General features: G+C 48.4%; 9 protein-coding genes across 9 annotated transcripts; 5 read left to right on the top strand and 4 right to left on the bottom strand.

Annotated features, from left to right (window-relative positions):
* Positions 1 to 21: 21 nt before the first annotated feature.
* On the bottom strand, positions 22 to 2,411 carry BDV37DRAFT_161452 (amidase signature domain-containing protein). The gene has a single exon (XM_032079170.1). It carries the CDS (start codon positions 2,115 to 2,117, stop codon positions 228 to 230), a length of 1,890 nt encoding a protein of 629 aa, XP_031939688.1. The 5' UTR covers positions 2,118 to 2,411; the 3' UTR covers positions 22 to 227.
* Positions 2,412 to 3,580: 1,169 nt separating this feature from the next.
* BDV37DRAFT_252684 (dienelactone hydrolase) lies at positions 3,581 to 5,815 on the top strand. The gene is made up of 4 exons (XM_032082470.1): positions 3,581 to 4,004; positions 4,084 to 4,521; positions 4,585 to 5,642; positions 5,748 to 5,815. The coding sequence occupies exons 1-3, from the start codon at positions 3,761 to 3,763 to the stop codon at positions 5,400 to 5,402; spliced, it is 1,500 nt and encodes a 499-aa protein (XP_031939687.1). The 5' UTR covers positions 3,581 to 3,760; the 3' UTR covers positions 5,403 to 5,642; positions 5,748 to 5,815.
* BDV37DRAFT_252683 (glutamine synthetase family protein) lies at positions 5,663 to 7,764 on the bottom strand. The gene is made up of 5 exons (XM_032082469.1): positions 7,140 to 7,764; positions 6,828 to 7,087; positions 6,727 to 6,779; positions 6,000 to 6,680; positions 5,663 to 5,949 (listed from the first exon to the last, which is right to left on the bottom strand). The coding sequence occupies exons 1-5, from the start codon at positions 7,552 to 7,554 to the stop codon at positions 5,919 to 5,921; spliced, it is 1,440 nt and encodes a 479-aa protein (XP_031939686.1). The 5' UTR covers positions 7,555 to 7,764; the 3' UTR covers positions 5,663 to 5,918.
* A 237-nt stretch (positions 7,765 to 8,001) lies between these two features.
* BDV37DRAFT_272978 (Aldehyde/histidinol dehydrogenase) lies at positions 8,002 to 10,779 on the top strand (the record flags this gene model as incomplete). The annotated part of the gene is made up of 7 exons (XM_032084984.1): positions 8,002 to 8,227; positions 8,272 to 8,498; positions 8,543 to 8,803; positions 9,196 to 9,597; positions 9,656 to 10,128; positions 10,189 to 10,600; positions 10,666 to 10,779. 7 exons carry the CDS (start codon positions 8,002 to 8,004, stop codon positions 10,777 to 10,779), a joined length of 2,115 nt encoding a protein of 704 aa, XP_031939685.1.
* Positions 10,780 to 11,082: 303 nt separating this feature from the next.
* Positions 11,083 to 11,433, bottom strand: BDV37DRAFT_284846 (uncharacterized protein; the record flags this gene model as incomplete). The annotated part of the gene is made up of 1 exon (XM_032087592.1): positions 11,083 to 11,433. The coding sequence occupies one exon, from the start codon at positions 11,431 to 11,433 to the stop codon at positions 11,083 to 11,085; it is 351 nt and encodes a 116-aa protein (XP_031939684.1).
* A 2,474-nt stretch (positions 11,434 to 13,907) lies between these two features.
* On the top strand, positions 13,908 to 14,442 carry BDV37DRAFT_284845 (Ribonuclease/ribotoxin; the record flags this gene model as incomplete). Its single annotated transcript, XM_032087591.1, has 2 exons — positions 13,908 to 14,000; positions 14,059 to 14,442. The coding sequence occupies 2 exons, from the start codon at positions 13,908 to 13,910 to the stop codon at positions 14,440 to 14,442; spliced, it is 477 nt and encodes a 158-aa protein (XP_031939683.1).
* A 364-nt stretch (positions 14,443 to 14,806) lies between these two features.
* On the top strand, positions 14,807 to 15,694 carry BDV37DRAFT_284844 (DUF3632 domain-containing protein; the record flags this gene model as incomplete). The annotated part of the gene is made up of 2 exons (XM_032087590.1): positions 14,807 to 15,197; positions 15,264 to 15,694. 2 exons carry the CDS (start codon positions 14,807 to 14,809, stop codon positions 15,692 to 15,694), a joined length of 822 nt encoding a protein of 273 aa, XP_031939682.1.
* Positions 15,695 to 16,261: 567 nt separating this feature from the next.
* Positions 16,262 to 18,211, bottom strand: BDV37DRAFT_272977 (HET domain-containing protein; the record flags this gene model as incomplete). Its single annotated transcript, XM_032084983.1, has 2 exons — positions 16,262 to 18,087; positions 18,139 to 18,211. 2 exons carry the CDS (start codon positions 18,209 to 18,211, stop codon positions 16,262 to 16,264), a joined length of 1,899 nt encoding a protein of 632 aa, XP_031939681.1.
* Positions 18,212 to 19,346: 1,135 nt separating this feature from the next.
* BDV37DRAFT_284842 (uncharacterized protein) lies at positions 19,347 to 19,880 on the top strand (the record flags this gene model as incomplete). The annotated part of the gene is made up of 1 exon (XM_032087589.1): positions 19,347 to 19,880. One exon carries the CDS (start codon positions 19,347 to 19,349, stop codon positions 19,878 to 19,880), a length of 534 nt encoding a protein of 177 aa, XP_031939680.1.
* Between the last annotated feature and the right edge of the window lie 2,927 nt (positions 19,881 to 22,807).

Here is a 22,807-nt window from a genome sequence, read left to right as displayed (position 1 = left end):
ACTCGGCTCCTACCAATGCAGAATAGAATGCAGAGTTGTTTGCTATGGCGACGCAGGTTGTATAATCCCGCTTGGGCAGCGTTCAAGCCTATCCTTAATACAACTCTTGACTGCCTGGATATGGTCTTCTAAACGGAGCCAAGTCTGATTTTGCACAATTGTGGTGGGATATATTAGCTAAATATATTAAGGTATATAGCGAATATGTAACACATAACGACATCTATTTAAGAAGAATACAATCGTGAACCCGCAGAAACAGGCTTCAAAATACCTGCATTGCCCAGATCGTCCACCAACTCCGCAAGTGCCCGATCGCAGCCTCGAGCCATCTGCAGGCCGATTGAAACAGGGAGATACTCCTCATGCAGTGTGATGGTACTGTTGTATGGAGATTCGCCCAACGGGACCACGACTTCGGGTGTGCCTGCGTAAATGGCGATATCGTCGTCTGTGAATCCGAACGGGGGACCAGGGGGGTTGAAGTACCGGTTGCGGTAGTCTGCTGCTCCAGTCGCCCAGGCGTGGACGAAGATGCCCTCTGAGCAAGATTCATTGTCAGGTCGTCCGTAGCCGGACGTCGACCACCAGTCTCGGAAGATAGTCATATTCTGCAGGGCAACGTCGTATGATGCGTTTGCACCATTTGCTTGTCCCCATTCCCAGCGTGCTAGTGGACCGGGGTTAATGAATGGGCGACGTCCGTCGTGAGCCTGGGCATAGTCCTCAAAGAAGCCTTTGGCGAGATTATTCCATTGGCCGACGGAAACAAGGTAGGCGTAGGTGGTGTTGAGAAGGTTGATCAAAGAGGGTGAGTTGTGGGTTTCTGACCAATGTTCTGTCACATTGACGATGGTGCGATTCGCATCGAGAAAATCTTCGAGCTTCCGCATGAATGATTCGAGATGTTGGTTTGCTTCAGGCGTGGTGTACTCGTCCCAGTTGCTGCGAGAGAGATAGATTTGTTTGGGGTGGGATGGATAACTGCGGTTGAAATTGGGGTACCAAGCTTGGACAGTCTTTGACCACAAAGACGCGCTTCGGGCAAAGATACCGGCTGTATCGAGCGGGGGCGAGAGTGGCAAGGCATTCTCCATAGTAATAGCTCCAGTTGATGGTCGATTACCATAAACACCCTGAACACCGGCAGGTCCGCGCATAGAACCACCGGTGTCACTACCAATAGCCAGATCTAACCATTCATACGCGGCAATGCCAGCGCCTGAACCAGACGAGGAACCACTGGGATATTGATATCCATCTCCTCGTGGGTTAAATGGACAGTGCAGATCAACCCAGTCAGCAGTAGGACGATCACCATTTGCGAACTGAACAGTACCCATCTTTCCAACCATTACAGCACCCAAGTCGAAGAGCCGTTGTACAGAGGGAGTGGTAATATTCTGCTCGTCATAGAGGTAGTAGTACGCACGGCTTCCACCGCTGGTTCTAAGACCCTTGACGTGGAAGATATCCTTCACGCCTAGTCGGAGACCAGCTAAAGGCTTTTCAGCAGTAGGGGTATAGTAGAGACGGGATGGGACAGCGACATTCTTCGTCATAACGCCCTCTGTAACTCCAGTCATGGGGATAAAGCCACCATTCTCATCGCTAATTGCGGCCGAGATGAAGGCCAACGTGTCGTCAGAGTAGAGGCGATAAGCTCTGAAAACGTGCCCTGTACGGGCGGAAGCAAAGTAAGGTCCACTCGGAAGGGGCGTAGACAAGGAAGTATTAGATTCTGTTAGGAGCATCTGATTATCGAACTGGTGCAAAACCTCGCTGCCAGACAGCTCGTTGATTTTCAAGGGTTCGTCAGAAGATGTCAAATAGACGGTCTGAAGAAATGCAGATTGAAATACATCATCCTGCTGGGTAAAATTGGTAACTGTTTGACTCAGAAAACTACTATCGACGGTGCTAGAAGTCTGGATGACCGTAAATGGGAAGATGTCGACATCGCCACTTGCTTTATTGAAAGTATCGCGGGAGAAGTTCGATATCGGGATCCCACTGAGATAGTAGGGTATGCCGTTGAGGGTGAGTGTTTGGCCGTTGGGCACAGTTTTTGCCCCCACGGCCGCTGAGAAGAGGACGAGGAGAATAGAAGAACGCATTTTAGTTTTTTCTTTGGCTTTTGCCTTCTCTCATAGACTAGTAGAGTTATCTTTATTTATACATACTGATGGCAGCCCGAGGACAAGGGAGGGAGCAGGTTGAATGCTAAAGAAACAGGAAATCGAAAACCGAATTGACTCGCCAAGAGTTGACTTTGATCTCTTTTGGCAATGAAATGCATTTGTGGAACGGAAGATCTGTGGCCAAGAGAATTTATTGACTTGACGCTCATCGTTTAAGCGTTCTCTTGTTTCCGAGGTCTGGTATGGAGTGGAGAGGCCTTGTATGTGATATCTGATATATCACATGCGCTGTACATGGACATACCCCATGGATGGATCAGGCTCACTGATTTGCGCAAAAAGAACAGCAAGTGTCGCCGCATTGATGAAGGCCCCCATATTCATTAGCTGTGTCGAAAAAATGTGTCCAATATAATGTGGGTACTCGAGACTACCGGCTTGGCCGTTGAGGGATTTTCGGCACTATCTCTAACTATCAGGTTGATCTGATCTGAATAGTGGGGCATTAGAAAATTCGGTGAGATATTATAGTCGCCTGTACGCAGTAGAAGACAAAGTACATACTCATCTTGATGTTGGCTCTGCTGAATTTGGTGGTGACTGCGGATTGCAATTGTTGCCTGCAGGTGTATAGGATATTGAATATGGACTGATGCTCTGGTCGGATATGGAATTTAGACTTTGTCTAATTGATGGCTCGGATGACGTACGAAAATAGAATGCAAACAAAACAGCATTGCAATGAATATCAATGTGATGAGTTTCATAGAACTGACTCCATTGGCCAGTTGCATTCTGCATTGAGTGTCGAGCACTAGAACTCTATCCATAAGCGAAGAGTATTGTAAAGTGTAACTGGGAGCATACATACAGAGTGCAGCCATCGCCGCACTTTTCAGCCTTTAGGATGTGCTGTGTACTCTGCGTCGGCCAATTAGAAGAGATACTGCGCGAGGACTATACCATCAGCCATGAATTTAAGAGGAGGTTCAGCGTGGATATACCTATAGCATCACCACTGTGAAATGAGAAGACGACAGTTGGGAAACCGCTAAACAGCCAGGAAGAAATGATATGACTGTTTAAGATGGATAACCCCTGATCTTGATCGACTGGGAACGTTTCGACAGGAGCACCGCTGGCCTGTTGTAGGGTTCCTTGGACGAGTTGGTCCTTCTTGTAGCAGGACGCATTAACGCCAGTCACGTGGCCCTACAAGGTTCCAGTTCCTGGACGGCTATGCAGCATTAGGGATAGATCATAGGGTTCCCATGGACCGAAAGGCAGCCCCGTCATTTTTCTTTTTCAAGGTAATTTAACAATGAAACAAGCCCACAGACCTTGCATTAATTGATTGAAATAGGATAATAAAATGTATACAAATTACCACGAACAGGAACCGCCCGACCATCTGATCCTCCCCCGATGACGTATGCCGTGTGACATCCCATGACGTATGCCACCCTCCCGACATTCATATACCAAGTTAAGTATATCAACCACAACCCCAATTCTTCTCATGCGTGGTACTGTTCCTGAGCTACCAAATTTCCATCGTGTACACCCGTGGTAAAGCATTCCCATAAGGGACCAAAAACAACCCAAGGAAAGAAAGGCAAATGGCCACCATTTCCATCAACGCTCCGGGAGCAACAGGCTTCCTATACAACAACGCCTCCGGTAAAGCGCGATTGTGCATTTCGGCTGAAACACCGGATTTCGACACGGAGATCTTGCGGAACTGGCGTGATGAGGGCTTCGATGTGATCTATGTTCCGTATGATGGTGACACCAGGGAATATGTTGCCCGACTGAAGAGTGTGAAGGAGGGACTGGGGGTGGGGGAGAACTATGCGGTTATGGGTGAGTTTCCTCTCTCCTTTGCCCATTCCTGTTTGAGTATCGGATGCAGTAGGGACATAGCTGATGTTACGCTTTCCAGCCTTCGGAGACGCTGCTTCATTTTGCTTGGACTACTACCTCAAACCCACCAACTGTAGTCGTCTTTGCGCTTTGGTCGCCTATTATCCCACCAATATCCCCGATACGCGGTCGCGTTATCCGCCTTCTGTCCGGATCCTGACGCACTTGGCTGGTGCCACTGTTGACGTGACGACTATTCCGACTCTGGTGGGACTGCAGGGCAAGAAGAAGCGGAGTACACGGCAGATTAACCCGGGCATGGGGACTGGTGAGCGGTTGAACATCGGGCATACGGCATATACATATGAGTATGTACAGCCCGGGTTTGCAGAGCATGATTTAGACGAGTATGATCGACTGGCATGTGACCTGGCGTTTAGTCGGACGTTGCAAGTGCTCCGGAGAGGGTTCAACAAGGACGTTGACCTGGAGGAGAGATGGGAGGAACATCTTGAAGGTATGTGTTCCAGAAAGCAAGTCTTTCGTCGGTCCAAATAGATCTACTAATTAATCTAAACAGCCAAATTCTTCTCCATGAACCTATCTAACACCATGGAGCCATACGTGAGCCACGTCAACCCGGCGGTCACATACGTCCCCACGGTAAGCGGCGGCATCGGAAACCACGCTTTGCGGCGGTTCTACGAGCAGAGCTTCCTGCGCCAGCTACCGCCTTCCATGCGATTGCGGTTAATCTCGCGGACAATCGGGGTTGATCGGGTGGCTGATGAATTGCACGCGACATTCCAGCATACGCAGGAGGTGCCTTGGATGTTGCCCGGTGTGCCGCCTACAAATAAAGAGGTGGAAGTAATCCTCGTCAGCATTGTCAGCCTGCGGGCGGGTAGGCTGTACTCGGAGCACGTATACTGGGATCAGGCGAGTGTTCTAGTCCAGGTCGGATTGCTGGATCCGAAGCTTGTCCCTCACGGGGTGCATGGGGTTGATCGATTGCCCGTGGTTGGACGGGAGGGTGCTAGACGGATTTTGCAGGAGAATCCCGAGGTCGAAGGGAAAGAATATCACAATCGACTGATTCGCAGAGCGAGAGCCAAAAAGAAAGGCAAGGACGGTGTGACGCCTGGAGTAGAGGAGTCTGGAACAGAATACTTCAAGAGCGAAGCAGAGAAGCCGCTAGACAACGGCAAGGGCAAGGGAAAGACTGTTCAGAAACAGCCATTGGAGCATGGACCAGAGGGCAACGAAAGCCACAAGAACAACAACGCAGAGGACAAAGGGGAAGATAAGGAAGAAGAAGAAGAAGGACAGGATAGGGCTCAAACGCCTACCCCGTCCAAGGGCTCTGCATCGGTGGAAGATGCAAATGACGAAGAATGAGTAATTTCATGATATACCCAGTCAGCCTGTGCCTAATTAGCGTAATATGGGATATTTTTCACGAATTTCACGTTATTCATATATTTGACTTGCCGCAACATACTTCACATCCCCCTCATCAACAGCATAGTAAACATCAAACCGCGCCGGCGTAATACAAGCATGCTGACGGTAAAAATACACCCTCTACCTGACTGTAAGCCTCGCTACTCGTTTACAATATACCATGCTGGCTAGTTTCCTGGGTTGATTTATTAGCTCGGCACCATACACACTTGGACAATATATAACCAGGGTAGTAAACCCCGAAAAGCAAAGAGGTATAACAGAGAGAGATGAGACATACATCCTGCAACCCTCAACCCAAATTTCCCAGCAAAGAAGCCTCCACAGAAATGGGAGGTCATGATTTAAAGGACTGCACTATATTGGGGATATCGTAAGAAAACATCGATTCGTAGGTATATACTTTGCTATTTACAGTACATTTATGTCTATTGTGCCCCCAGTATCTATTTACACCGTCTCGATGTACCGCTTAAACTCCCTATTCACTGTTAGCAACTATCCACGTTTCTCACCGGGCCATCTACTTACCAATCGGTCACGGCCTCTCTCCACACTCGCAACTCATGCTCACGAGTTGCAGTGAAGAAGTCCACAAATTCCCCATCCAGGATCTCGCGTGCAATGCTATCCGCTGCGTTGAACCGCTTCAGAGCTTCTTCCAGAGTATTTGGTAGTAGCTCTGGACGCGTGTTATCCTTCTTCATAGCTGACACAGGAGGCACCTTAATCTCCAACTTCTTCTGTACACCACGCCAGCCAGCGGCGAGAATCACACTGAGTGCGTAGTGGGGATGCAAGTCCGCGCCGGGAATACGGACCTCGAATCGCGTCGCGCCAGGCTTGCATACCGGGGGTGTGATGAGACGGATCGAGGCCATTCGGTCTTCTAGGCCCCAGCTGACATTCACGGGCGCCCAGAAGTTCTCCACTAGCCGTTTGTAAGAGTTAACGGTCGGTGCGAATAGAGGCATGATGTCTGGCAGCGCCTCCAGAATACCAGCGAGGAATTGGCGGCCCAGATCCGACAGCCCGACAGCATCAGGCCATGGCGCGTTGTCGTCCGGAGTCTCTCGAGCAAATAGGTTCTTGCCGTCAAGATCGCAAAGCGAAACGTGGATGTGGCCGGAGCTGCCTGGTTGACCTTGGATCGGCTTGGCCATGAAACAGGGCGTGATGCCGTGCTCGATGCCTATTGACTTTGCCACGAGCCTTTGGTTGTTAGCTTATACCGGAGTACTAGGGAAGGGATGCATACTTGAACAAAGATGTTCTGTCGGCCATTTCGCGAACATCGCATACTTTGAGGGCCTGTCAAATAAGCGACACATTCGTTTAGTGCTAGTCAAGGTAACTCACTGCTTCGTATACGCCTGGTCCTCCCTCGGTATGCCAGCCCTCGATTCCACAGTTTATTTGTGCACAGGTATTGAATATGTCGTAAAAGTATTTTTTAAACGCCACTGGTCGAGTTGCGCTGTAGGAGAAACTGCCTGCAGTTATAGGGCGCAGAGATCCAGGGGTGTTCTTTTCGAGGAAGGCTGCGATGTTCTGGGTTTGCGAGCCACTGCTGTATCCGTCTTCTGAAGGGGTTTGGAAATTCATGAACTCCAATTCCACTACTCTTGTTAGATATAAACGAGGCGATACGAGCAGCGACAAGACGCTTACCACCTGCCATTCCTTTGCAATTCTCTGCTGCGAGCTTATCGCATATCGATTTGAGCATATTCCGGCCATCTGCAGAGATAGTCTGGCCGTTCTGAATAAACCGCACCAAGAAAAAGGGGATGTCATCCTCCCATGGTATTCTCCTGAATGTGCTCAAATCGGGGACCGCGATAAAGTCCACATACCCAGAGTCCTTGGGCGCGACGTTCGCATCGGTGGTGTAGAGGACATCCTGCATGTCCCAGCCGAAAACTGCAGAGCTGAACCCGAATCCTTTTTCCGCAATGCCCAGGAATTTCTCCTTGGACATGACTTTGCCGCGGAGGATGCCATCGCAGTCAATGCCAGCGACTTTGACTTTGATATCATCTGCCAGGAGACTGGAGAGATTTTCTAATGTGACGTTTGAGGCCATTGTTTCTGATTGTTAGTTTGCTTCACAGATTGGATCTGAAAAAGAAGTTGGCCGAGGCAGAGCTTTTAAGAATTCCGGAGAGGACTGCGGAGCCACCGAGCCTTGATGCGACGGCTTAGCTCTCATGGCGTAATCCACCGCACCGACGCTACGTCAATGTCCACCTTCTTCATTGTGCTGTCTTGTAGGAGAGTAATCGGTGCGATATTAACCGCGCCGCCGTTGGAGAATGTGGACTGCGGAATGGTTACCGCGGACCGCGCTGCGGGGGAAAAAAGACCGCGCTTATCGATAAAGCTAACGCCCCACTTACCCTAAATGGCAGCTTACTCATGGATAGATGAGGGTTCGTGTTTATTCCTGTTACAACTGTTCTCACGTATAATTGTATGCGCTGCCGATATCCAGACTTACAATGAATTACTTCTATCCATTAGTTAAGCCATCATGACACGTATCATCCGAGTTGCTATCCTGGAGACTGACACTCCCATCGACCCCGTCCTTGATCGCTATGGGACCTACGGCGCGATTTTCAACCGTTGGTTGAACAAAGGGCTCCAAGGGCTTGGAGTCACTGATACCGAGATTCAAACAACCAATTGGGATGTAGTGAACCAATCTGTATATCCCAAGCTGGAGGACTTCGACGCACTGTTGATGACCGGCAGCAGTACGTCTTCCCAGCTAAACACAAGGGTTTTCTAACAGGTCCAGAACACGATGCGTATGCAGACGTACCATGGATGAATGAGTTGACGAAATACGTCCATGACATACACGAGCAGCACAAGAAGCCCATTATCGGTATATGTTTTGGACACCAGATTCTCGCGCGTGCTCTCGGGGCACGCGTCGCCCGGAACGATGAGGGCTGGGAGGTCTCGGTCGAACCATTCCAATTAAGTGATACTGGGAAGCAGCTGTTCTCAAAGGAGTCATTGGTAAGCTATTTGGGGGGTTCTTAGTTCCTAGCTGACCGAATTAGAATATACATCAAATGCACACGGATATTGTGTACGACGTTCCGCCAGGATTCGTCAATCTTGGGTCTAGCCCACGATGCAAGGTTCAGGGGCTATATATGCCACAGCGTGTTCTGACTCTACAAGGTCATCCGGAGTATGATGAGTTTGTGACGACGGAGTTGATCAAGCTTCGACACGCGATAGGACGCTTCGATGACGAGCTCGCTAAAGATGGATTATCGAGAGTCGGGAACCAGCACGATGGTGAGCTTATTGCGAGGGTTGCTTGTAAACTTATTGTTGGGTGAATAATACACGGTGCGCCATTGGTAATTGGTGTGGCACTTAGATAGAGATACGTCGTAAAATATAATTTTTGACAAATATTGTGAACTTGATATAGCTGTCTATCATAAATCTACGAGTATAACGGGTACAAGATGTGCAAGAGACCACCAGAATCCTGGGGAATTCAAGTGAACTGTGCAGACTCAGACTAGAGATTCCGTCGGATCCACCATGGAGAATTACCGCGCCCACCCACTTTGCGCTGTCTGGTATCGGAGCGCGCTGTTATCGATAACGTTCTACCTATATCTGAGCTGCGTAGCCGACAAACCTCTTCGCAACACAATCTCCTCACGTATCTCGAAACACACATACAACACCCAAGATGGCAAACCAAATTCGCACACTCTCCCCTGCCACAAACAAAGTCATTTTCGAGCACCCGGGGACTTCCCTCGACGAAGCTCGGGCTATTGCACAAGCCTCGGACAATGCCTTCCAGTCCTACAAGCAGCTCTCTCTTGCTGAGCGGAAGGCGATCATTATCAAGGCATTGAACATAGTGGATGCCAACAAAGAAACACTTGCCAATGAGCTCACGGCTCAAATGGGCCGCCCTATCGCCTACTGCACAAAGGAGATTGACACCATGCGCAAACGCGCAGATTACCTCCTCAGTATTGCAGATGACAGCCTGAAGAATCTTCCTGGACAGGCAGAGAGCGGTTTCAGACGGTTCCTGAAGAAGGAACCCCTTGGCGTCACGTTGATTTCAACTGCGTGGAATGTAAGGCAACATGTCCTGGACTACATTCAGCATCTGGCCACGACCTAACCATCTATAGTACCCGTATCTGATCACAGTGAACACTCTTCTGCCGGCTCTCCTCGCCGGAAACACGGTTCTTCTCCGCACATCTCCCCAAACTCCCCTCCTCGGTGAACGGCTCGTATCATACTTCCAGGAAGCTGGGCTACCCACTAACGTCCTCCAACTCCTCCACGTCGGCTCCCTCGACGTCCTTGACGAAATAGTCAAGCTTCCCCAGATCAAGCTCGTTTCCTTCACCGGCTCTACGGCTGGTGGCATCCGCCTGCGTGAAGCAACGGCGCGCCGTGTCGTCCCTGTGAATCTCGAACTAGGAGGTAATGACCCAGCATACGTCCGACCAGATGCGGATATAGCCTACGTCGCCGCACAGGTTGTCGACGGGGCCGTCTTCAACTCAGGACAGAGCTGTTGCTCGATTGAACGTGTTTACGTTCACGCAGATGTCTACGACAGCTTCATTACCGAAGCACAGAAGGAACTGAGCACGTGAGTAGAGCTCCTGTTAGTCTATCTCAAAACATGTCATGAGAGACTAACAGGAAATAGATATAAGCTCGGTGACCCCACTGACAAAAACACCACAACCGGGCCTGTGATCTCCAAGCAGTCTCTGAAGAATATCCAGTCCCACATCGACGATGCACTATCCAAAGGGGCTATTGACTCCACACCTGCCAATGCCACATTTACGTCTTTGCCCGCTGAAGGGAACTATATTGCTCCTAAGCTCCTTACTAACGTCACACATGATATGGTCACCATGCGCGAAGAGACCTTCGGTCCTGTCATCCCTGTCATGAAAGTTTCTTCTGATGAGGAGGCCGTTGCGCTCATGAACGACAGTGACTACGGTCTTACTGCTAGTGTATGGACGAAGAATATCAAGGCGGGAGAGGCTTTGATTGAGAAGATCGATGCGGGTACTGTGTATATCAACCGCTGTGATTACCCGAGTCCGGTACGTTTTGCTTTATATGTCGTTATGCCACTTGGAAGCTTCTATACTGATGAAATTGATTTTAGGATCTGGCCTGGATTGGATGGAAGAACTCCGGCCTTGGATGCACGTTGGGACCACACGCGTTTGATGGATTTTATAAGTTGAAGAGCTTCCATATCAAGGAGGAGCAGTCTTAGTTATTACGACGGAATAATACGTATATAAAGAAGTCATCCTGAGCATCAATATCCACGTAGCCTTCCGACATTACATGCAAAGGCCTTTGCCATACATCGTTCTGCATACCCTTTCCCTAAGATACATCTATCGTATTGCGTCTCTAAGAATCAACAATATTAACTAATCGTAACCCACTCATAACAAGACTAAAAGCATTAGACAATCGAAAGCCCATATCAATACAAGGACCAACCAAACAGAGCCCACCAAGCAACTAGAACCGCCGTCCAATCTCACATCAACCACAACATACAACCTTCTCAACTCTCCAAACTCCCCAAAATCCACGAAAACAACCCCGTCTTCTCAGGAACTCTCCTTGAGCAAAACTCCCTCCACTCCCAGAACCTATTAGCACCCACACCGCCACCCGTTTCCTTCCACTCCTCCCGCGGCGGATACGGCGACTTATCAAAGGACAAACGAGCCCCGTACCGTGGCGAATCACTATATCCACCTCCAACATCTGACGCGCATAGAAATCGCCCAGCCTCCAATGTGACTGTGTATTCCTTCGGCAGGAACGCCGCATCCGTCAGGAGCTGTTCATTTATGACGCGACGGTTGATCGAATCTCCCAGTGTAGTAGGACGGCGTGTGGTGAGCGTCATCTCGATGTTAAATTGGGTGAGAAGAGACGGGCGTTTGGGTGGGGTTTACGGGTAGGTCGATGGGCTGATTGAGGTGTTCTGGGTTTTTGGGCTTCCACTCGAACTCTGCGGCGATCCAGACGACTAGCTCGAGGCGGCAGATTAGCTGTTGGGTTTGTGGTTTTTAGCCATTGTGGAAAGTTGGTTTGGGAGGTTAGGAGTATGCAGCTTGGACGTACTATGCCTGTGCCGTCTTTGTTGAATATGATTTGATTGAATTCATCTGGGTCCCAGGACCAAATTTCTCCTGTCAGGATGGAAAGTAGTGTTTCGCTCATGGTGGTACTCAAGGTTGTGTTGACCTATCTAGATATGGGACCTTCTGTGGGTGGTCTATATTAGGAATATATAAGAGGTATACTAGTGACCACCCTGTCCTTATGGTATTTGGCTAGCTGCTGGCTTACGTCATGAAAGGATACAATAGAGTATGCGAATCTGGTATAAAGCATGGTGCCATTAACAGAAGAAACGTGGCTAGACATGGTCGTTAAGACTCGAGTCTATGAGGCGTATTTGAAGCCGCACGCTACTGAGACGCTATCTGAACGTAACAGGTACCAATCAATAGGAATTCTTTTTCATTCTAATCCTCTTTCAGTCGACTTAGCGTCTGCCAGACGGATCCTAAAATAAATAACTTAGATCTATAAGCTGTGTCTGGCGGGTTACACCAGTACCCTCACCAGGCCGTGATAGCATCTTGTGGTCTTCAACCTTATTCAGTAGCCCCCTTCGCCAGTTTATATATAACGGGTATTGAAGAAGTATATACTTTAAAATCTATAATACTTCTCTGCATTGATTTTCCTATGTTCTTGGTAGGTAGTCTTACTATCTCATAGCCACTAATTTTAATATCTTCTTTATTAAGTAGTAGAGAACCGGAGATTCACTATTGAATCTGCAAGCTATTCTGGTCTACCATATCTAGACTCTAAGTACATCATGTCGAGTATAGAAATTGTTACATACAAACAGTTCAAGCAGATTACATAGATTAAGTAAACTGAGTAGAGAAAGTATGGAATTCAAGGCTAGGTACATTAGCAATGTGAATGAATCCGCTAGCCGAAAGAGTCAACAAGTGTAGTAAAATGTCTAAATGCAGCCATGGCTTGCCCTGATATGTTGTAGATCTGACTTCTAGGCCGTCTTTGCAAGACACGCTCGGTTAGTTAAGAGAGACCTCGGCAAGGACGACAGAAGGAATTCATCTCTATAACTGTGGCATATAATGGCAGTAACGTCTAAGTTATAAGGAATTGGCGAGCATATCTATCTAGCCCGAGATGATGGACGCGTGTGTCAGAGTACAAAGGGACGGGGACCAACTATCTCACTCACCCTGAGAACCTGAAACCAACCCTACTGGTATTCTAGTTATCTAGGAAACGAAAGAAATATCATTCTAGCTGAGGTTGTTCTAGCTGAATGGCGCTGACGTATGATTCAGGGGAAAACCTGGAGACACCCAGGATGAGAGGCTTGGGCCGGGCCTCAATAACGGGATGATCTGCTACGATACCGGGAGAGTCTGTAGACAGTTTCAAAGTATTAACAAGGATCTGATCCTGCCTCGTATTGCAGATTTGCATGCAATTTCAGCTGAACGCATCCATCCCGCAGCAAGTACACGTATAGCTATTACTATGAATTCATACTGCATATGTACCACATGATAATAACTGGATAACCCCTCTACCTTCTATCTTAACTTCTATCTATCTTTAGCAGTAGATACTCAATTATCAAATACCAACAATAGCCTACTACTACCTCTGCTTACGGCTGTACGTATAATTGTTGTCTTGTCGGTAGAGACAATCCCCCAACTGGGGGCCAAAGTAAATCCTTCTAGAACTCTATCTGTTGTTCCACCTCACTAGAATACTGTATCGGCAAAGCCGACGCTATGCACAAGCTGCCGCTAACCCTATAAATCGGCAACCAACCGAAGCATCGGCAGCAGCCGACGTACTGTCCCTGTCTATCCGTTGTTTTAGAACCATGTATAGGAATGTAACCTCCCAAAACAAGATGCGATTTTCAGAGAAGCAAACTCCACTGCAGGCACCCGTGGTGGTATTACCCCAGTCGAAAGGAGTGCCATGAATCCTGCCAAAAGCAACGATCATACGAGGGATGATCAATTGGCCCAAAAGATGACCGGCGGGTCGAGTATATGGGCCAAAGTGTAAGAAACGTGCCGCGATTGTAACATACCATGCAGCTGCAGATTCCAGCCATGATGATATGCTTCGCCCACGACCAATATAGCACGAATTAATATCACTACAGCGATTTAGGGAGTTGCATGTTTGACATCCGCAATGGCTATAAATACAGGCCAGAGGACGCAGGAAGTCATGGATGAACAGCCTTCATTCCTCAGATACTCCCTTACTACTATTGTCTGAAATTGTCCTTCCACAATGGTCCTTATCAAAGCTCACGCCCTCTTTGCGCTCCTCGCTGGAGTCGCTCTTGCCAACCCAGTGGAGATTACTCATGAAGAGCGTGCCGCAGTATGTAACTACTATCTCTAACCTGTTGCATGAACAGCATATTAATAACTTGCCTCAGGATCTTAAGTGCACTGTGGACGGCAAATCAGTTTTAATCTCCCCTGCTGTTCGCGACTGGCTCTATCCGCTCGTTCCACACCCCGCCACTTGGAAATACCCCCATGAATTCATGAACTTGGATGGTATTACATGGGGCAACCCACGTTGCAACCCGGCGGGTGGTGCTCAGCCCAAGCTCCTTGAGTTCCCCATCATGCTTGATGCCAAGGGAAAGGCAAAGAAGGAAGTTTACAACTACAAGCAAGCCAAGCCCAGGCCCGAGCCAGGTGCTTGCCGAATCGTCACCCGGAAGAATGGCGGAGACCTCTGCGGAGTGATGTGCCATAAGAAATATACTACCGCGAAGACCAAGGAGGATAGATTCTTCGCCGAGTGCAAGTAGGGTGGATTATGTGACACTAGGCACTGGGGAAGTCATTGGATTAGTCTGTACTATTTGCATGTGTTGTGGCTGAGCTGTATTCTAAATTATATCTAGACTACCTAGGGTTGCAGAATGGAGTGGGGGTTGCTTAATAGGGTTTGAGCATATGAAATTCGGGAGGACTAAATTAGTTAGCACTGTAGTTAATCTATTCCTTGGAAAGCCTATTCTATCTAGAACAACTGTATTTAACCGTAAAATACTAGTGTATTAGAGCGAGTGGGGTGGCTCGCTCTACGTATATATAGTTGAACACTGTCCTCGATTCTATAATCGACTCGCGCACATAACCCATCTCCAGAAAATCCTACCAGCGATCAGAATGAACCCAGAAAACCCACTTAATCTCCAACGGGAAGGAGTACCAGGAGAATGGGATGTCGAAGACAAGCTTTTCGAGATTCTCACCACCTATCTTCCACCAGTTTCGGACATGACAGCAGGCCAAGCAGCAGAACAAATCAACCGCCTTTTTCCAGCCAATCGCCCCGAAGGATCCGATAAAGAAAGCCCCGAGAGTTTTCTCTTTGAGTTCTGGGACTTGATGATCAAAGTCGCCTGTCAGCTCGACCATGAGGAGATTCCTATGCAGCGCTTTGTCAACCTTCTCAAAGCCCTTCGCCAACTTCCAGCCAATGTTGTGCTGGGAGACGGCACTCCTGCTTGGCGAGATCTGCCTCACTTCTCCATGTATCTGTCTGAAGAATGGAACAGTACGCTTTCCCCATTCTCATTCGCCCTTACTCCCATATCGTGAAAGAACGGGCTGACCGGTATAGGTTTCAACCCCCGCGAATCCGGACCGGACGATGAACGGTTATGCCGCTGGATCAACTTGAATGGACTCATGATTTATCTAGACAATGGGGAGCTCCTCGATGGTCTATCCCGTGCTCTGGTCACCATCTCGCTGTGTTTGGAAAGTGATGAGGGGAAAGCTCAAGCTTCCGTCATGAGCCTGGTCCCTGCTGCCGCGAAATGGTTTAAGTTATGCGGTTCCAAGATCTACAAAGCCAGTCAAGCAGGGGAATGCCGTGATAGTGAAGTCCGCGGGCAGCTCTGGAAAGGAGATCCAGGTTATTGCATGCCACGATGGGAATTCTGGAGGACGAGACTTGCACAACTCGCTGAATACCCAGAATCAGAACAGATAACGAAAGAAATGTGTCTGACTGCTCTCTCCGTAATGGATCAAGCTGCTGGGCATTGAAAATATTAAGATGGGGCTTATGACTTTGCTGAGAGATATCAGTATACTACGCAATCTGGATATAAGCTTGATAGAAATAAGACCTGTATATGTTGTGATTTCTGATATGATAAATTGATTATATACACTTCAGGGTGAAATAGTTACAATCTCTTGTTAAACAGTTTCCTATAATAATTTAGTGTCTAAACAATCACTGTCTTTCAGGCAAAAGAGATCTAATATGACACAAGAATATATCAGAAGAAGGAAATCGGCTCGACTTGGTCCGTAAGGCCATAGGGTTATTTGAGGCCGTTGAATTGAACAAGCCCTGCTAGTGTATTATAGTACGAGTAAATCGAACCCTGCAGTTTTCATTACTTAGGTAGTAGACAACACTGGGCTCCTTAGAATCTACGTGAAGCTCTTTGAATAATCTTGGATAAGGGAATAGAAGAACATAGGCTGCAGTTTTATATAATGTGGGTATACTAGATGATGACTCGAAACACAGCCCAGCAGAAAGTAAGAGAAATGAAAACTTGTGGGATGAATTTTGGCACGAAATATCAGTCCTCATCACACTCAGTCAATTATAAAGGTCCCAACAGGCCATTCCTTTTTGGTCACTTCACGATACGCCGCACCCTCTAGGAGATCCGTCATATCTTCCCCTATGTAGTTATCATTGTCGTGCTTATAAGGCATAAGCCGCAGCAACCCAACTCTGCGATAACGTTGTGGCCCCCCACTGTTGGCTTTTTCTCTCGTCTGTCGCTGTAAAAGGAGTAGATAGAGCACTGGCTGAGTCCCTGTATTCGTTTTGGCGAGTTGGACTAGTGTGAACTCCGTGCTGCTGCTTGAAACATTGACAGAGCCGCCGGTCGTCGTCGATGCGAGGTAGTCAGGCCTCATCAGGGCGACCTGTGCTAACTTCCTCGTCCTTGGCAACGGACTGAGTCGTGTCAGGACCCTCCGTACCACATTCATAGGATTCCACAGGGACTTCGAATAGCCACCGAGTCTCAAATAGAGGTGTCGATACGGTGCATCCAATGTTAGTACCGCGTCTTCAACGGGACCAAAGTCGCCGTGAAGCTTGTCGCGAACCTCAACACCAACGACCTTTGCCAGGTAGTCGAGGGTATCAGTACTCTGCGAGGGCCAGGTTAAACCGTCAAACGTGTCAGCTCCTACCCAGCTCCACGACGGCCCGTGATTTTTGGAAACACCAGTCGGTATTGTCCTAGCAGGTAGTCTAGGATGTTTGTCATCGTAGCCAAAGAATCGAAGCATGGCGCGTCGAAGAATTTTACCAGGCGGTCCTGAGCCACCACTGCTACAGTGAAGGCTCCATAGCAAGCCAAATAGGAGATCGCCCCTCCACAAACCTGCGCAATACTGTTCTTTCAACTGAGTGTGGAAGGACTCGGCTATTGCACCGATCGCCAGCAAATGGTCATTGTCGGATGTGAGATGCCGTCTTGCATATTCTCGCAGCAGCTCGTACCAAACTTTGTGCGTAGCTGCCACAGACTTTGTGGAATCTTCGAGTTTACCTGAGCCCGCTGGGAGGTGTTTTACTTTTGAGAACAAGGTGGAATTGGGTGTGGGTTCCTCTGCTGGCTCAGTAGCTGTCCCAGCGCGGCATTCCCAGATCATCTCTCTTTTTGTATAATACAAGAGTCGTTTCGACAGGAGCTCCTCCTGGAGCGTCCAGCCGCTCGTGGCCCAACGCGAATCCCTCGGCCGGTCCTTGTTGATCGGACTTTTGCTGCTTCGAAAGATGACTGGGTATGTTTTGACGCTATCGGGGTGATCGTACCGACGCCAAGGGAAGTAGCAGTTATAATGCGGTTCCCGTTTATCCAGAAACCCGTCGTTCACCGTTTCCGCACTCGTAGCGGCAATAGTGACTACTGCATTGCTAAAAGCGCGGCTCGTTTTCGAAGCTTCGACCGCCAAATCGTTGGGATCATCTTGAAAAATGCAGAGGGAGTCGACCCATAAGTAACGAACTCCTAGTGCTCTTGTCACGAGGACAGCATCCCGTAGACTAGGCGGGAAGTCCGACAGAGGCTGTCCGCTGCGAAGATTATTAAAAGATGAAGCGTTGAGAGTGAAGTCTGAGTCCTTGCCGCCGCAATAGCTCAGTGCCACCCATTTCTCAGTTTCGCCGTCCTCGCTGACATGTAAATGAGGTGGTGTGAGTGAGTTGCCGACGTCAATGACGCGTGTGGGAAGAAGGGCTGGTTGGTCTTTGTCTGTACCGCACTCTATGTGCTCCCGTGAGCACTTAGCCAGCCAGTCGGCCGCCAGGGTGAGACACGTCTCTGAGCGCAGATCTGCGGGCGTTTCATTCAGGGCCAGACGTTCAAGGAGATGTGTGTCCCCTTCCGGGATCTCTGCCCCTATTCAACATTAGTACTACGAAGTCTCGCAGCCATCGAGTAGGTACCTACCCTTTGCAATACATATATCCAACTGCGCAACCCACGTTCCGTCCGGGCGCCCATGTTTATCATTGTCTGACATGGCTACAACCATCAACTGGGCGTAAGAATCATAGACCCCTTGGTAGATGGCCAAGCGAAACGGCCCTTGATATTTCTGACACAGGCATTTATCGCCACCATAAGGTGAATGGTCGCAGGATCGTATTCTGAAATCTGCCCAGATCATGTCACACAATTCACAGCCAGCTTCAACGGCATTTTCAAGAGCCGTGACGCTGGTGTGATGAGCCTGGAAGTGCGCAGTGGAGGAGAGATATGGGTCTGGGCTGGTTGAGACGTTCACCGAGAAGGCTTTGGAGTTGTGGAAACCCTGCAAGAGGTCTCGGATATCAATGGTTTGGCAGACATCGCATAAATTCATTGTTCAGAAAACCCACGATGGACTTGAATGAGAACTGAAGAAAGATCCTCAGCTCAATCCGAATTAGGATAACTATTTTTTTTATAGTTCGTGAGGCCTTGCGTTACGTCAGCATATCAGTGGCAGCTCCCGCCAGCGCACCGCCACAACACCGCCGAATTTGATCGATCGACACGCGCGACGCGTCATTGCTGGCCCACAAGGCAGCTATGGATTGATATTTATCTCTTGAACGTTCAAACCTCAGCTACCTAATGATGGGTGCCTGTTACTGCCAGAGACTTGTCTCAGTGGCTGTGCCGGTGGACTCGGTTCGGTAGCTCGCCGACTTTATCGGCACTTGCAGTGGCTCCGGAGATCTTAGTTCGGTCCTCAATCTTTATATTGAAGGTGATGTCATGACTGCAGGAATAGAGGCTCTGATTGACTATTTGCTGGACTTTGTCTAGTGGGCAATTAGTGTTCAGTATTGATAGTGATATATGCTGCACTATAACATGTGGAGAAAGTACTCAAAGCTGCTGAAATTCCTGGGAAAGGTTCAAATAGAGCATGGGGATCTCTTCAATTTCTATTTCTTCATCGTTCTTCTTCGATCTAGCGTGGTCATCACTGCTGTCAAACCAGAGAAACACAGAGGATTGAGTTAATATAAACTCTATCCCAGCTGAAGGTTCCCACACCGACCTTTAGTCCTTTATCTTGATCCTCTATGCTTCTAGCTCCGTATATGATGCCAGTGCACACTAACCAAAGACCCCTCGGACAATGTCACAGGCTCTATCATAGCCAAATGACCGAGAGTGGAATCGCCTACATAGCCAGTACTTTATTCAGCTCGACTCCAGCGTCCTACAACTGGGGGGGCACTCTTAACGGGTCTTTCTGGAGTCTTCCTGATGACCCTCGCCGCCTTACGCGGCTGACACTTATCTCCGTGAAGCGCTATACTCACAGCACCTTGTCGTCGATCCAGGCTCTCCAGCTCACCTATCAAAATAGATCTTCGCACAATGCAGGATCCGGCTACCACTGGAGCACCTCGAGTGATTTTCACATGGATGATGAGAACGACTTCCTCCAAAGTGCGACATTTTCCAGGGATATAAGCTACGGCTTTATCTCCTATGTGCGTCTGGAAACCGCGAAGGGAAGAATATTCGAGGTTGGTAACAGACGTGGGGAGACGAAAACGTTCAGTGCGCCGAAAGGCTGGTCCATTGTAGGGTTTCAAGCCGACCATGGTAGGATGTATAGGCTCTTCAATGTAAACGCATATCTGACTGGCAAGTTTGGGGTGATCTATGGACCTCGTGTGTGCGCTTAGGCCATTTTCGGGGCGAATGGGTTGTCTGTTGGGATCTTCAAAGGCCATATGTCATGAATCGGAATTTACTTGAATACATTGTGTCGCCTCGTCTTCTGTTTCATTTTCTCCTTTGACCCGTAGATCGTATTGTCATTGCTCAGTTCCCTCGAATCAGCGGGCCGATACGGGCGCTGCCGGAAAGAGCAGAATGCACCCACTTTCACATTCCTCCAGGAGTCCAGTTGACGTTGACAGCAAGAACAGGGCCAAAGTACCCTCGGCATGTTACATTCCGGGAGATCACAACCCGTCGACTGGTGGACGAAGGCCGCGGCCGGTTCATCCAAGCAGGGATGGCAAGCTGAAGGGAGTGTCCTTTGCTCCACTCGGTGCATACCAAACACTTCCTGGGCTGGCTGTCATGTTCCATCAATATACTTTCTGGTGGTGGGCAGCGGAACTGTCCTTCGGCCCGCTCGGCCACTACATACGGTTTTGAGTATGATCGCCGTGCCACAGCAATGTAACCTATACAGACATGACAGTTATCGGAAACCCACCACACATCCAGATGGCCGCTACAAAAGAGCTAGGAGAATAAAGGGCCAATTCTACAGCAGATTTGTATGCTATTAGAGCAGCAATCATGGTAGAAAGAATAATGGTTTAACCAGCTCTGAATCTTCGGATTCAAACACGGCGTAAGGGTTCCGGCCCACCGGACATAGTCAAAAGGGTCAAGAACGTTAGTTAGCAGGTTTTGCTGCAGCTGGAAGTCACCGGCTGCGGATATCCACCGCACAATCGCTCAATATTACCGTTGTCCGTTCTCAGACTGATGACCTCCTGAAGACATCCGAGACATGATCTCATTCCGACTCGGATGTACCATCATCTGCAACGATTAGGGTGTCTATACTACTCTGCAACGCAACACCGGACCCACCACCGTCCAGCAGTGGGAATGCTTGGTTACTCAGGCAGAGGCAGGGGGGGGCCCAAGGGCCAGCGCTCTGCACTCTTTCCAAACATGACATATATGGGGCAATTTCCAAGGCTATTCTACCGAAATCTTTGTTGGCCAGGTGTCAATCGAGTAAATGGTCGATTTGTACCGTCGCATTTTGTCATTCAACATGGACGAGGGCAATACTGTACTTCCGTTTGCACCCCATTTCTTATGGCAGTTTTCTGCATGATATCATGGCTTTTCCGGCTGATGCTGGATACGATTGAGAGCGCCTTGTGGCTAGCAAAGTTTCAATAATGTTCATGCTTACCACAAGATCCGCAGTCTCGGTCAAGAGCCCGGTCCGAATTTATTTGTATATACTGTTTTTCTTCCATCACTACAGCGAAGCTAAAGGTGATGCTCGCCTAATTCCTATACCTCTTACGGAACAATAAGTCCTCGGCTAATTCTATTATTTTACTCTTGACGACATCGTCTTATCGGAGGATCCCTCTTCGAACTGGATAAAGTGTTGTCCCAAAGATACTCATTTCGATGGTATCAGCTGCATGTTAGGGATTCCCATCTTCTCAACCCCCGAGACTGCATATTTCAATAGATTATATATCTCCACGAACGCCTAATTACTATCAGAGAAAGTGGAATGACCAGGCTTGTGTGCCTATATTCCGCTCCAGTGTGCCTTGTCTCTATACCGCTGTCGAGATCTGGTTTATATCAGGAACACTGATCCTGATTGCAGGCCGAGATCTATGTTGAATGGATCGGTATAGCAATAAATAGCCGCAATATAACGAAAGTAATTTTGGAAGACAGTTCTGAATACTCCCCTTGGAAGTGATTGGGATACGGCGGCTGGGGACTGTATTGCAGGCCAACTGCCCTTTGGACACCAAGCCGGTGAACTGACTGCTGCTGTCCAAGTGATATGGCCTAGAATGGTAGTAGATAAGTCCAACGCGGACAAAAATCATTCAGAAGAAGCTATTCCCGACAGTACCCTGCAAAAAATCTAGAATTTCCAATCGAGTTGCCACATAGGCAGCGGTAAATTGAGTCCGGATAGATTTATTTATAACTATCGCCAGATAGTAATATACAGAGAAAACACTGTGATTAATAGGCCACTCTGCAGGTATACTGGTACTAGGTAGTAGTCGAACCTATCTCCCGAATACTAATCTGGTCAACTACCACTGCACCGCATCTCTAATAAAAGGCCTAAATATCAAGACCCCAGTACATTCCTAGAACAAGATCAATATATTGCTTTGAAAAGTCTGGAGTGTTCCCCCGGTTATACTTGAGACAGTACTCAGTATATAAAAAATATAATTGATAAAAACAGTAAATTATATCCGGGTCTACCTAGCTGGGACAGTACTGAGTGTATTAGACCCGGGAAATCTTGATACCCCTTAGATACAGCTTCTCCTGATAGCAAGTGTATCGAACTAAGCCCTTTGATCTATCCTCCAGGAACGGTTTGAAATGATAATATATATAGTATGAACAAAACTATCCAGCGTGACCAAGATATCTTTAACAGCGGTGATTGTGTCCATAATATACAGTCTAACAGGAAAAATATTAAAAATATAAAAGATGCCGACCCTGTCTGCCATCCCGGCTAGCAGTTTGACAAGCATAAGTGTACATGTGTGAATCCCCACTGTACCCCAGCCCAGAAGTATCATCACGGCCGCTGCATTCTCGCAGATGGGATTGTACCGACTATGAGCTCTGCTCTGTTTTCTGGGGCAGCCATGAAAACACTGCTTAATAATATTAGGAACGGTGGTCTAGATCCGAGCTACCAAGCAGCTGCACTCCATGCGCCCCTAGATTTCCAGCTCCGCGCAGAAGAAAAAGCCATAATGCGCACCAATAAGCACCCGTCGCATGCGATGCGACGTGCCGCAGGAGCATCCTCAACAATGGGCTCTGCTCAGGAATGCAATCTAAACCGAAT

This window comes from Aspergillus pseudonomiae (genome assembly GCF_009193645.1).
Source record: "Aspergillus pseudonomiae strain CBS 119388 unplaced genomic scaffold BDV37scaffold_52, whole genome shotgun sequence".
In the NCBI taxonomy this organism is placed as follows: Eukaryota; Fungi; Ascomycota; class Eurotiomycetes; order Eurotiales; family Aspergillaceae; genus Aspergillus; species Aspergillus pseudonomiae.
The sequence above is the reverse complement of the archived record's forward strand: the minus strand, read 5'-3'. Positions and strand labels throughout refer to the sequence as shown.

Excerpts from the sequence above, each read along its gene's own strand:
- BDV37DRAFT_161452 (XM_032079170.1), bottom strand. The coding sequence starts at position 2,117 with ATGCGTTCTTCTATTCTCCTCGTCCTCTTCTCAGCGGCCGTGGGGGCA.
- BDV37DRAFT_252684 (XM_032082470.1), top strand. The coding sequence starts at position 3,761 with ATGGCCACCATTTCCATCAACGCTCCGGGAGCAACAGGCTTCCTATAC. Across the intron at positions 4,005-4,083 it reads GGAGAACTATGCGGTTATGG|CCTTCGGAGACGCTGCTTCA; the intron begins GTGAGTTTCCTC and ends TACGCTTTCCAG. Across the intron at positions 4,522-4,584 it reads ATGGGAGGAACATCTTGAAG|CCAAATTCTTCTCCATGAAC; the intron begins GTATGTGTTCCA and ends TAATCTAAACAG.
- BDV37DRAFT_252683 (XM_032082469.1), bottom strand. The coding sequence starts at position 7,554 with ATGGCCTCAAACGTCACATTAGAAAATCTCTCCAGTCTCCTGGCAGAT. Across the intron at positions 7,088-7,139 it reads TTGCAAAGGAATGGCAGGTG|TGGAATTGGAGTTCATGAAT; the intron begins GTAAGCGTCTTG and ends TAACAAGAGTAG. Across the intron at positions 5,950-5,999 it reads AGAGAGGCCGTGACCGATTG|GGAGTTTAAGCGGTACATCG; the intron begins GTAAGTAGATGG and ends AACAGTGAATAG.